Genomic DNA, 14625 nt, shown 5'->3' with positions numbered 1-14625 from the left:
ATCTGTGTTAAGTAAATTTATGTAAAAATTAGAATAAAATATTTTAAAAGACATTTTTAATAGAAATTACTGTGCATCAGAAAGTATATAAATATCCCACAAATGTGCAAAGGGAACAAATTGTTTTTTGACCAATCGAAAGCAAAGTATGCGTACTTCCATTAACCAGGGCATACTGAGGACACGCCTCCCCCCGCCCCTGCCCCACACCCTTTAAAACTGTACTAAAATGACACTAAAACAATTTATACAAAATGGATATAAATATAAAAATATGAAATAAATGCATGAAGACAATTAAAAATGAGAAAGGACAAGAAGCAAACTAGACATGCCACAAAATCCTTAAAGTCAGAAAACAGATGAACCAATGGGAACTAACAAAAGAATCCAAACAACGCTGAAATCCAACCCTGTGGAGTAAGGAGTCAATAGGAAATTAGGTCCAGGTGACCTCTGAAGGAAGGAGAACTGGTTGAAAATTTATATAAAGAACAGTTAGGTCCCCACATCCTCTTCTCTACCCTGCATAGCCAGGCAGGAGACCGGAAATTTCCCTCTAAAAGAGTTGACTCTAAGCACAGCTGAGGGCAGGGTGAGGCACTCTACTAAAAACAGAAGGACTGAGTCAAAGCCCTGTGAGATTCCACCCCCTTCCCGAAGCCAGGCTCCCAGGCAGGAGAACAGACCCTACAGACACGAATTACAGTACAGTACAGAGAATCCCCAGATTACAAGCCCACCCATGCACAAAGAGCTTCCAACTATCTTCCCTCCCCCCCCGCCCCACCCCGCAAGTGTCTGAATCAATCAACCTTTCTTTCTTTCTTTCTTTCCTTCTTTCTTTCTTTTCTTTCTTTATTCTTTTATTCCTTCCTTTCTTTCATGTCTGTGTGTGTGTCGGGGGGGGGGGGGGGGTGTTTGTTTTAGTTTTTTGTTGTTGTTTTTTGGTTTGTTTGTTTTGAGACATAGAGAGCACAAGCAGGGGAGGGGGCAGAAAAAAAGAGAGATAATCTTAAGTAGGCTCCATATTCAGTGTGGAGCCTGATGCAGGGCTCTATCCCATGACCCTGGGCTCATGACCTGAGCCGAAATCAAGAGTCTGACGCTTGGGGCGCCTGGGTGGCTCAGTGGTTGAGCATCTGACTTCAGATCAAGTCATGATCTCATGGTACGTGAGTTCGAGCCCTGCATCAGGCTCTGTGTTGACTGACAGCCCAGAACCTGGATAGTGCTTCGGATTCTTTGTCTCCCTCTCTCTCTGCCCCTACCCTGCTCATGCACGCGCTCTCTCTCTCTCTCTCTCTCTCTAATAATAAATAAATAAATATTTTAAAAAAAAATCTGACACTCAACCAAATGAGCCACACAAGCACCCCCAGCAACCCCAGATCTGTCATGCAACCCCAGATCTGTCATTTCAACAAAACCAAGGTTTTCTGGACACTTGAGGAAAGCCCCTAATGCAAGAGAGTACCCATGTCAACCAAAAAATATAATTAATACCCTCAGAGAAATAAGAGAAAATGAAGCAACATGGTACCATAAAAAGCAAGCTTCGAAGAAGATATGTTTTTAGAAATTAAAAAATATGTAACATTAATAAAAGAAATGAAAAATAAAGTTAACAAGATCCCTCAGAAAGTAGAATAAAAAGACTATGAGACAGAGAAATGAGACAGGACAATTCAAGGACTGGTCTACAAGGTATGACATCCAACTAACAGGTATTCCAAAGGAAAATACAGGGGACTGCATCTTCCGGTTAGGATAAGTCCACCATATGGCCAATAAAATGAATGCCAGAGACATGGAAGAATACCAGGAAATATAAAACTTCAGAATGCCAGAAACAAGAAGATTCCAAAAGCTTCCAGAGACCAGGAGGTGGGGGTTGGGGGTCTAACAAAGAATTGGGAATCAGAAAGGGGATGGACTCCACAGCAGCCTTGAAAGTAAGAAGGTCATGGAGCAATGCCTTCAAAATTCCAAGAAAACATTATTCCCAGCCTAAAATTACATCAAGTATGATGACAAAATAAAGACATTTTTATACATGCATGGTCTCAAAAAAAAAAATGCCTCTTCCTTGCACCTCAGGAACCCATTAAATGTGAGCATAAATCTCAAAGGAGGAGGATCGGAGATCCAGAAATCAGAGAATCAACAAAACAGAGAGAAACAAAAGAAATTCCCAGAAATGAAGAGTGAAGAGACTTCTAAGATGTCAGCTGAGAAGCTGGCCCTGAGAGCGACTGGTCCACACTGCAGACAACAGGGAGGTTCACAGAAGAAAGATTTGGGGGCGGGGGGGGGGGGGCAAATGCACATCTGTGGGATTATCTGATGTGTTTGAAAAGATCAAGAAGATTTGTTTGTCCATAAGTTAGAAACATAGAAAACAAAGTAAGCAAAAAAACAAAAAATACAAAGTATTCTTATATATTCATAATATAAATTTAAGACTCAGTTATGAACAATAGTTGGTCATAATGTTTTAATATCCACATATTGATAAAAACAAAATTTACGTTATGTCAATATTGAGAGGATAGAGAAGAAACAGTAAGTACTAAAGCCACACCTTCCATAGAAAGAAATCAAAAGGTAACTACAAAGTGAAAAAAAAAATCAAATTAAAAGCAAGCTTAGCAGTGTTGGGGCATACATCAGTGGAAGAGCCAGGAGGTGGGGTTTCTCAAGAGTCAGAAACTGGGGTGGGGACAGGAGGTGCAAGGGGCTACTGTTCTTCACTGTCACATTATGAATGAAGCTCACTGGATTTAAAAAAAAAAAACTATTTGCATATAGTGCTTTGCTAAAAATATAAATTACATTTACAAAGGAAAAAGTCTCTATTAAGATTACAGGCTTCTCCAAGTGATAATTTTGAAGAATGCTACTATTTAATAAGCTTCAGGGACTATATACTTCTGTAATCAAAAAGAAGGCACTGTCATTTGGAAAGCATTTGGGCAATACATAGAACATAAGTTTTCAAGTCCACTGACATAATAACGATACTTTGGAGCATCTGTCCTTGTAACACACAGTAACTGAAAATAAGAAAAACGAGCTACAAGGCACAGTATGTCTTTGCATTATTATCAGTGAAAAGGAAAAACTGGAAAACATATATGTAAAATAAGGGAAATGATCAGCATGTTATTAAATAATTCAATATTGAGTAAGAGACCTAAATAATTACTAAAAAGGCCATATAACTTGAAAAAGATTTACAATGCAGATATAATTTTAAAAGAAAAAATTGCAGGTACACTGTAAAAAAGCACGTGTGCATGCTGACAGGAAGGAAACACAAGAAAAAAAGTTATTTTAGGTGATAAGGAAAATGCACAACTTTAAATTATTTAACAAAAAATGCAAGATATTTTTAAATAAAATAAACTATGAATCTCAGCAAATGGACACTACTACCAATTAGCTGTACCTGATAATGAAAGTGCTCAATGAAAGAACTAATCCTGTGGACTTCTTTAATCATACAGTTGAGATTTAATTTCTTAAAGGAAAGGTATTGAAATTTCTTTATACTGGTTGTACGAAAGCATTAGCTGACACAAAAGCCATTCAAAAGAGTCACATATTTGAATAATTGAGCTTATGCCAATTGTTCAAAGAGTCTGACAGTTTCATAATGCATCAATGTGTTTACTCAAGCATGAAAAGCTCACTTTATTCTCCAGGAAAGATAGAACCGCAAAAGCACAAAACCATCACCAATCCCATACATTCAGGAACCATTCAGAAATAATACAAGAAATCAAGTCACTAAGGTACTCAGATCTGCAAGTGAATAATAAGTTCATTTTACATCTGTGGAAACAACAGCCTACAAGTCCCCACATCTAGTGTAAATCATAACAGCAGACAAATTTAAGTTTTGTTCTGCATATTAAAAGCATCCTCAAAGAGAGCCTGTCACAAACACCACTTTATTCAACTTGGGATGTACAAACCAGACGTAAAAACAACCCCATCTGACAGGATCCCAAAATGAAAACAGTATTTCCTAAATCCTCCCCTCATTACCCAGATGGGATCTTAATTTGGCATCCAAATGCTTTAAATTAACTATTTTCTTATAAGACCAACACCATGCCACTAAGATTTTATTAAATCCTCAAGTTTTCTACTTCCTCAGATAGTCTGGGGAAAAAACCCACCAAGCTATAAGCCCTTCTGCCTTCTCTTGACATTAGCCAGGGCACATGCACAACAATTCATGTCGCTGTCTTGGCAGGGTGCTGCAGCACAGAGCGATCATGTGACACAACACACAGACACCATTCTTCAACTATATACCATGTCTGATTACAGCACACTGGCCCACTTTGGAGGACACTGTGTACAATTACACGCAAAGGAACCCAAACTGCCTTGGCTTGTTATGCCACACCACAGCCTTCTTATAGCCACCCTTGTTTTCAGTAGATGCAGAGTCTCTAATTTGGCTGAACAGCATGTTTCCTTTTCCCATTCCCCATTTTGACAAGATTCTTTTTCCTTCTCTTTTGGCAGAGTGTTGGTACCTCCCTTCCTCTTAGAAAGGGACATGGGAAATCTTAGTCCCAAAACAGCTATGTCCTTTTTAATTAGTATATGGCCAAGGATCAGTCAATTGTTCCCCCACTGCCTAAACTTCTCCTCCCCAGGGTAAACATAAAACATTGTTACAGAGTCACCTGGAGGACAACAACATAAAGAATGTTATTAAACTCCAGGGGGGTACCTGGGTGGCTCAGTGGGTTAAGCATCCTGACTTTTGGTTTCAGCTCAGGTCATGATCTCATGGTTCATGAGTTCAAGCCCCACATCAGGCTCTGAGCTGACAGTGCTGAGCCTGCTTGGAATTCTCTCTCTCGCTCTCTCTCTGCCCCTTCCCCACTGGTACTATCTCTGTCTCTCTCAAAATAAATACAGAAACTTAAAAAAAAAGTCATTAAACTCCCGAAAAACTGTTTGACTCCAGCTATAATGACACCAAATTGATTCAAAGATTTCCCTCCCAGGTTCACTCTAACCCTTCAACTAAACGGTGGCCCCTTTTCATGCCCACGTAACTCTCATCACATCCCTACTCCTGTCCCCTTTGATCTGAACTGTCTTTTTGGCCAATCCTCTTGATAAAGATATGGTGAAGATATGGTAAAGGTTATGATACAGGACATAGTTGACCCTTGAACAACAACACAAGGTTTGAACTGCATTTTTTTCCCAATAAACACAGTACACCATTATAAATGTACTTTCTCTTCCTTATGATTTCTTAATAACAATTTTCTCTAGTTTACTTTATTCTAAGAATATAGTATATAATACATACAACATACCAAATACATGTTAACCGGCTGTTTATGTTATCAGTAAGTCCCCCGGCCAACAGGAGGCTATTAGTAGTGGAGTTTTGGGAGAGTCAAAGTTATATGCAGATTTCTGACTGTCGGTGAGGGTAAGAGGTAGCACCCACAACCCCCACGTTGTTCAAGGGTCAACTGTCTATCTGGCATCATCTGGCAATGTTCTTTTCTATGAGATTTATAAAAAGTGACTGTAACTTTATTACTCAGAAATTCTATTTCTATATCTATTTTCAAAAAACTCTCATATTATTCCAGAATACATAAAAGAATGTGTTTGACAGAATTATTTGTAATTGCCCAAAACTATAAATAACTCAAATACCCATCAACAGTAGATCTAACAGAAGTATATTCTTATAATGAAATTCTACATAGCAATGAAAGTGAAAGCTAACTGTTAAGTCATTACAGGAAAGAATCTTAGAAATAATATTCAGCAAATGAAGCTAGACACAAAAGAATGCATACTATATTATTCCACTTACATGAAGATGAAAAGTCAAAAAAATTACACTATTTTGTTTAGAGATGCACACAGAGGTGGTAACATCTATAAAGAAAAGCTAAGAAGAGATTCTTATGAAATCAGGCTAGTGGCCACCTATAGGTGTAAGGGAGAAGATTGTGATCAGAAAGGGCATCCAACAGGCTTCTGGAGTCTAAGTAATGCTAAATGTCTCAACCTGAGTGGCAGATACAAATGTTCATTCTATAATTTGTTATAAGCTGTACATTTACAAACCTTATGCACTTGGCTATATACCTTTTTTATTTTACAAAAAGAATAGTTTTACTTATTTAAGAGGAAAGACACAGAGGGCACGTGCATGAGCACACAAGGAGAGGGGCAGAGAGACAGAGGGGAAGAGAGAATCTCAAGCAGGCTTCATACTGTCAGCACAGAGCCCCACACAGGGTCAACCTCACAAATCGTGAGATCATGACCTGAGCTGAAATCAAGTGTCGAATGCTTAACCAACTACGCCACTCAGACACCCCTACAATAAGAATAGTTTTTAAAGTTGTAAACTACTTATTAATCAGGAAGGAAGATACTAGACAACTAACACCAAGGGCATCAAATTCTTTTAACTCCTCATAGTTAATGTTCATTAAAAGCAATGACATTATATCCAGAGGAGAGGAGAAATAAAATGATGATAGTGATCAAAATGACATTAGAAATGATAATGCGTTAGCCAATATGATAGAGCAATCAACCTCTCTTAAGGGATTCTCTGTGCTTGGCAGTAAGTTAAGGACTTTACATGGGTTACATTCTTTAATCATCTCAACGTTGCCACAATGCTGATACCTATATGTACCAGTTAACTTTTGCTGTCTAACAAACCACTGCAAATTCCAAAACATTTTTTTTTCAATTTCTCACATTCTGTGGGGTGGCTGGGCAGTTCCTCTGCTGCTGTCATCTGAGCTCACTCATGCAACTACAGTCGGACGGAGGGTCAAAAAGGCTGCAGGATCCACTGTGGCCTGACTCTGATGGTCTGGCAATTACTCTATCAGCTAGAGCCCCACTGTTCTGCACACGGCCTCTGTCCTCTCCCTGATGACAAAGTGGCTTCCTACATAAAGCTCTCCAAGTCGAATTCAAAAGGGGCAAAGAAAGATGCTGCAAGGACTCTTTGGACCTAGACCTTAAAATCTGCATGCTGTTGTTTTTGCCAGGGGGTTGGAGAATTAATCTGTACCTGTAGATGGAAGGAGTGGCAAAAACCTTGAAAAGAGGCATGGGATGGGCGAAATCTGGTAGAGTAAGTGGTCTACCACAAAATATGTAGAACGCTCAGGTATGCCACAGAAAAACATATAAAACTGAATAGATTATCCTAGAAAATTCTATGCTTGATCACAGAGTAATGATGTTCCTAAAGAAATTTTAAACAGAAAATATAACAATATAGTGCACCAACTTTGGCTAAGATAGGATTTTTATACATGAGAAAGTTACAGATAAAGGAAAAAGTCCAAGAAGTATTCACAGAATAAGTTGTCTAAAGCAGAGAATTCAAATAATCATACGTCACATCTAGAATTTGAATTTGAAAGAGTTTTAGCAAATACTCAAAAATAAGAACTTCTGATAAGTGTTAATAAGACTTTTTTTTTTTTTTTTTTTTTTTTTTTTTTGGTAAACAGGTATAGAACAGGAAGGTCCCTAGCACTGTGTTCCCTTGTGGGAAAAAAAAAAAAAAAGTATCAAACGATTAAAGGGCTCTTTCTAGTTCTAAAAGTTATAGGATTGCACTTCAAAATACTTTCAGTGTACCTTAAGAAAAATGAAAATCCTATTAGCACACAATACAATAAGCATGAGGTTAAAAATGCATAAAATTACAAAAAGTAGATTAGTGGTTGCCAAGGAAATGGTGAGTGACTGCTAATGGGTATGGGGTTTCCCTTGGGGTGAGAAGAACATTCTAAAACTAATTGTGGTAACGGCTGCATAACTCTGAATATACTAAAAACCATCGGATCGTGTACTTTCAATGGGTAAATTATATGGCATATGAGTTATACCTCAGTCAAGACATCAAACCATTCCTGAGGCTGGCAGATACCAATGAGGAAGGAATCCCTTTTGGTGATAACAGACAAAGCGAGGGACACCCAGGCACCTTTATTTACTTGAATCCTTATAGGTACCAGTAAGGTAAAGCTTTTGATCTCAGTTAACTGATGAGGAAACTGAGGTTTCAGTCACATTTTGTTGCTTCACTAATGCTGCTGCCAGTTAATAACATTCTTTAAGGAAAATTCTGAAGCACAATCGTGTTGGAGGCTCACAGAGTAATAAAACGCTCAGGTTAACTGGCAAACGGAAAACATTTGTGAAACTATATTCTAATTAGCTACGTAAAACAGGGAAAGGGGGAGTTTAGGCTACAAAAGGGATAACAGAGTAAAACTGTGCCAATGCTGCATTTCATCTTGATTAATGAGTTGAAAGGGAAATGGAAGAGCACGCTAATGAAACCAGCAAGTAAGAGCACATAAGTGGTGTCGCTGCCCCTTAGATCCAGGCCAAAAGAGTAGACATAAAAGGAAAGTAATCTAGACAGATAAGAAAATGAGTCAACTTCTAGAGGATCATGGGCAGAGAGAGGTAACTCCAGATAAAGCCTTCGGCAAGGGGAAGGCTGACAAAGACAGGGAAAGCAGTAGACAGAAATCTGAAACAAGTATATAATATGATATAGCAAAAGGGCATATAAAGAAAAAAGGCTCAGTCTAGTTTGGGGGCACAGGGGAAGGTTTCACCAAGCACCAGGACAGTCCTGGTAAATTTCAAAACAGGCTAACAATACTGTCTATTCAACTGGCAATTCAATTTTTTTAAACCATTTTCAGATAAACATAGAATGGAATTCAAAAGAGACTCACAAATACATAAGAATTTGAAACACTGATTCACAAAATTTAAAGCTGCTATCCATGCACTGCTGCATGAGCCAGGTAAGAGATAAGAAATATGAAAGGACTGAGACCGGCATTGGGTTCTCTGCTGACAGCTCAGAGCCTGGAGCCTGTTTTAGATTCTGTGTCTCTCTCTCTCTCTCTCTCTCTGCCCTCCCCTGTTCACACTCTGTCTCTCTTTGTCTCTGTCTCTCAAAAATAAATAAATGTTAAAAAAAATTTTAAAAACCAAAAACATCATGATATAATATTTTATATAATATTTTACATGTACAAAATAAATTATGTAACATGTATTTAAATTGTAAAGCAAAATAATAAAATAAACACCTGAAAATCCAAAAAGAAAAAAAAGAAATACGAAAGGAGATAAAGGTTCAACTCCTCAATAAAACTAACCACTTCCTCTATAATCTGAAGCAGGAAGAAACATATTTCTTGTCCAAATAAATGAAACAGATCACAGGAAAAAAGTCTCCTGTTCTAAAATATAATTTTTTAATTGGTTCGTGATTCAGCAGCACAGGTACTCTTTCTTTATGCAACAAAGAAAAGGGTGTGGGCTCTTGCCATTACAGGGCCCTAAAAGGTCATGAGTAAAACAAATTTCACAGAAGCAAATTAGTTCCCCACTGAGTGTTAGCACGTATACTTGAGCATTTATAACAAAGATGTTTACATTTACTTTGCTTAAAATATTTCTCTATCCAATTTTTCTGTCTTCTGGGCTCTGCTAATAATTTCATCCTCTATCATTTGTTAATATATTTGCACATTTTCGAGGTGCTTTTATACATTATCAAGCTACCACCAATAATGAACCCTGACAAAGATATTTATGCCCTAAGGGTATACCCTACACCCTCAACAACAGGTGTGAATCACTTTGAAAATCAAAATTTTACTTACTGTGCTATGATTAGTAGATAAGGCTTGCAGTGGTATTTAAAATGATTAGAAGAAAAACTTTTATTAAAATTAAAATGTATTCGGTGCTTGCTGCAGCAGCACATATACTAAAAGTAACATAAATTAGGACAGCATTCATTACTTTACTGAGAACCTGAGTGAGGGGACAAGCCAAGGACATGAGCTGATGGCACAGATGGAGAACTGACAAGACTTGGATTGAGCAGGACTGGCTCAGCACAGAGAAGGGTCAAATATGACAAAGTGAAAAAAAAAAAAATCAACCTGAAACACCACAGGGGAAGGATTTAACATGGGATCGTAAATTCAAGCAATGAATAATTATATGGCCATTAAAAATCTTGCTTCTCTTTTGGGACTACACTAAAATCAAAAGCTTTTGCACAGCAAAGGAAATCATCAACAAAACAAAAAGGCAACCTACTGAATGGGCGAAGATATTTACAAAGATGTATCCAATAAAGAGGTGATATCCCAAATACAGAAAGAACTTATACAATTCAACACACACATACATACACACACACACACAAACACACACACACAATCTGATTGAAAAATGGGCAGATGACCTGAGTGGACATTTTTCCAAAGAAGATATCAATAAGGCCAACAGTCACATGAAAAGATGCTCAACATCACTAATCATCAGGGAAATGCAAATCAAAACCACAATGAGATATCATCCCACACCAGTAAGAATGGCTAGTATCAAAAAGACATGAAACAACAAGTTGGTGAGGATATGGAAAAAAAAGGAACCTTTGTGCAGTGTTTTTTGCAGCCACTGTGGAAACCAGTGTGGAGGTTCCTCAAAAGATTAAAAATATAAATACCATATAATGCAGTAATTTTACTACTGGGTATTTACCCAAAGCAAATAAAAACACTAATATGAAAAAAATCTGCACCCCTATGTTTACTGCAGCATCATTTACAATACCCAAGACATGGAACCAACCTAAGCGTCTATCGGTAGTTGAACAGATAAATAAGATGTTGTACATACACCCATACACACACACACACACACACAGGAATATTACTCAGCCACAAAAAAAAGAATGAGATCTTGTCATGTGCAAGAAGCACATGCAACATTGTCAGGTGCAATACCTGGAGGGTATTATGCTAAGTGAAATAAGTCAACAAAGACAAATACCAGATGATTTCACTTATACGTAGAATCTAGAATACAAAACAAACAAAAAACCAGACTCTTAAATTCAGAAAAGAAACTGGTAGTTGTCAGAAGAAGGGAGGCAGGAAGGGGCAGGGTGAAAGAGATAAAGGGGATTAAGAGGTACAAACTTCCAGTTATAAAATAAATAATTCACAGGGATGAAAAGTACAGCATATAGGGAATATAGTCAATAATACTGTAATAATGTATGGTGACAGTTGGTGACCACACTTACTATGGTGAGCACCGAGTAATGCACAGAATTGTCAAATCAGTATGTTGTACACCTGAAACTAATATAATATTGTATGTTAATTATACTTCAATAAAAAAATGTAAAAGTCATGTTTCTGAGGAATATCTAAAAATATAAACACACATGTTCTAGGGTTATCAAAAAAGAATCAAAATTGCATAAACAGTATAATCTCTATTTTGCTTGTATGTAATAGGAATTTTAGGGAAAAAACTACTTTAAAAAGGTAAATCTTATGGGGAAAAAGAAGAATTTAATTGAAATGATTTGGGATCATTCAACCTTTGGGTGCTGATGTTTTACACCACAGAAAGCCAAAAATTCTACTTATCTAAAGGAAGAGTTGTTTTTCCTTCAACTGTATCTTCAAGCAAAACTTGCAACCAGTTTACATATCAAAAAAATTCTTCCAAAAGAAGTCAAACAGATGTTCACTTGAGTTTATTAAAAGTGGTCTTATATTTTGGCACAGGATGTTCAACAAGGTGAAATTTTTCACATATTGTACTCAGGAAAACATTACATGGCTCAAATGGAATAAAACTTCGTTTAGTGGAAAGTGTCTCTTGGATTCAACACAATTTATCCAAGCTAACAGCATTAATAAGTACCGTGTATATATACATATATACAGCCACTGTGTGTGTGTATATATACCCATATATGTATATGTATGTATACATACATGCATATATACATATATGGGTACATATACACATATATGTATATATGTATACATATGCACATATATGTACATACACATGGTACTTAACACATATATGTATATATATGTATAATATATGTATGCATATACACACACACAATGTGCCTATTTTATGCAGAGTTTTGAAGTGGAGAAAAAGATGTTCAAACAAGATGTAGCTCTTACTCTCAAGGAACATCCAGGAGCTGACACAAAATATGTGGACTACAAGGGAGCAAGTGAAAATCATAATAAACGAGGAACAAAATGCTATGAAAAGAAAATAAATGCCTCCTGTCATGTTATGCCCCTACAGGTTAAATTTTTTTAAAGTCAATTAAGCTGTTTTATGATCGGGCACACAACACCATTCATAAGAATGGATTATTCAGAGAAATTATGTTAGGAATACTGTTACTGAATTTTCTCAGGAAATACACCAGCATGTGGATCAACAATCAGTTCTTCTGAACTAACAGGCTCAGCTAAGAATAAAGATGGGCAACACTGATGCGTCCCTGTCTTTGGAAGAATAGGATACCTTGGACTGCCTATTAGTTAATGTTTTTCGTCTCCTGAAGCAATAAATGGATACCTCCCTAGCCAAGGTTTGACCTTTTTGGATAGCAAGCAACAAATGGGGGAATTCAGTTACTGCCACAGCACTTAAAAAAATTAATCTGAGTTATCAGAGTCCGATCATTCAAGAATGGCCCATAAACTTCTAGGGCAACATTTAACGGCACTTTTAGTGTGTACTAATTGTAAGTAAAGGGGAAAGAGAAGAACTGTGTCTCTTATTCTCAGTAATGCTGAAGATGACCAAACTGTTTTAAACCATTATCAGGAGACCTTGAAGGGTTGGAGGAAGGACCTCGCTAACCACTTAGTACGTACGGCATTTTGGGGTATTGCAGCCGCGAACCCGTCTCTAACAAACTGCTGCATGGCTTAAGCGGTAGCCCTGCAGTGGCAGTCATGATGTTACTATATTTATTTTGGAGAGCTGGTTTCAAGGAACTGCCAAGGTACTTTTCCAAAAGAGGCGGGAGTGCATCATCAAGCAGTAGACTCTAGCAAACACTGAAAGAACAAATAATCCAAGCATCAGATGCATACTTACTGAAGTCTCACATGACTCCAAACAATTTAAATGTGCAACCTGATCTTTGTATAGGCTAAAAAGTCACTGCTGGCCCTAACCAGATATTCGGCATTTAGAAATAGAAGGATCACTGCAGAATTTAGCAGTGGGGAAGGGCTTGATTTGCCCCAAAGCATTTTCTACATATTCTGAATACACATGAGCTACGACATACATTTTGACTTTTCTAAAATCACATTTTAAGATTAAAATTAAGTAATTTTAGTATAAAAGTGTCTCTCCCCCTGATACGCTTACATTGCTAAGTGTTTATAGCTCCTGTAAGAGCAGCTTTCCATCTTTAAGATAAGTCCTCTCTCTGATTTAAATTTCTCACACATACTAAATTCACACTATTTCCTACTGGCTGACCAAAACAGTGGTGAGAAGCAAGATGGAAAAAACTGAGAGTAGATTCCCTAGCAACTCGCAAACAGTCAAGCAAAAACAAAACAGAGCTCATGCTGATCGCTATATTTTAGCCCCACAAACTGAACTAAATATTAAATTCTAATATTAATCCAGATGAAGAACCACAAACACAAGGCCTAATTTTGAAAACTTTCTGAATTGCCCCACTGTTTAAGGAACAAGAGAAACCATTAGTGTCCAAAAGAGTCTGTTCAATTCCCATAGTCTGCAGTTACATCTGATTAAATGTGGAAGTCTAACAAGTCTGCTTTCTTTGTGATGAGGGAAAGGCACAGCTCTCAGGGGTACATCTTTGAGCCGCTCTTTCTGACATTCCTTAAATTTTACTTTTACTATTTACCAGCAACTTATTAGGTAAGCGGCCAAACTGACATTCTTAGCACTCATTTAATGTAAGAATATACATCTCAATTTAAAAAAAAAAAAAGAAGGGTACCTGGGTGGCTCAGTCGGTTAAGCGTCTGACTCTTGGTTTTGGATCAGGTGATGATCTCACAGTTCATGAGTTTGTCCCGCATCGCACTCTGCACTGGCAGCCTGCTAGGGATTCTCTCTCTCCCTCCCTCCCTCTCTGTCCCTACCCCTGCTCGCTCGCTCTCTCACAATAAATAAATAAACATTAAAAAAAAAACAAATTAAAAAAAAAGAATGTACAGCAATGCTAGATGATGGCCTGTGGACCACACAAGGAGCCACTCCACTCGCTAACCACAGCATCTGTCTAAGGACATGGTTCTTTCACTGTGACAAAGCTCTTCAAAGAAGTTCTGGCAGTGTGCTTGTATTGCTGACCAGTTGGTTCCTCGGAATAAAGACTACATACTAAGTACTTATTCAGGACATCACCGCAAGAGTGATTCTCACAGTCGGAAATCTCTGTGATATGAAATCAAAAAGAACATCTGAGGAACATTCAAGAAAAAGGAAATGTAGGAATCATAAAGGATACTCCCCAACATGAATCCCAAAATAAAGTATGTGAGACAACAGCACTGCTCCAGTTCCTGGACTTCCAGGAATTAAGCAACAGATCCCAGTGTCCAGACAAGATGGCATGAACCATGCTCCATATCCTGCCAGGGCAATGTTCTCAGGTACTTCTGTGGTCCCGGACTTCTAGGCTACTACTGCCCCAGCCTCCTATTCCCAGCTGAG

At 37.7% G+C, this 14625-nt stretch overlaps 1 protein-coding gene across 2 annotated transcripts in view; it reads right to left on the bottom strand.

The window, feature by feature from the left end:
* The window catches only part of LRRC1 (leucine rich repeat containing 1), a 132373-nt gene that overhangs the window by 81688 nt on the left and 36060 nt on the right, over positions 1-14625 (bottom strand). The window contains exon 2 of one of the 2 annotated variants that reach the window (XM_042939077.1): positions 12792-12977. The exons of the other annotated variant lie outside the window; for it this stretch is intronic. Coding sequence (XP_042795011.1) covers positions 12792-12842 — 51 coding nt within the window. The 5' untranslated portion in view covers positions 12843-12977. The remainder of the gene's footprint in view (positions 1-12791; positions 12978-14625) is intronic. 2 annotated transcript variants of the gene reach the window in all.

Source organism: Panthera leo, chromosome B2 (assembly GCF_018350215.1).
Source record: "Panthera leo isolate Ple1 chromosome B2, P.leo_Ple1_pat1.1, whole genome shotgun sequence".
Lineage (NCBI taxonomy): Eukaryota > Metazoa > Chordata > Mammalia > Carnivora > Felidae > Panthera > Panthera leo.
This window is presented reverse-complemented; position numbering and strand designations above follow the sequence as displayed.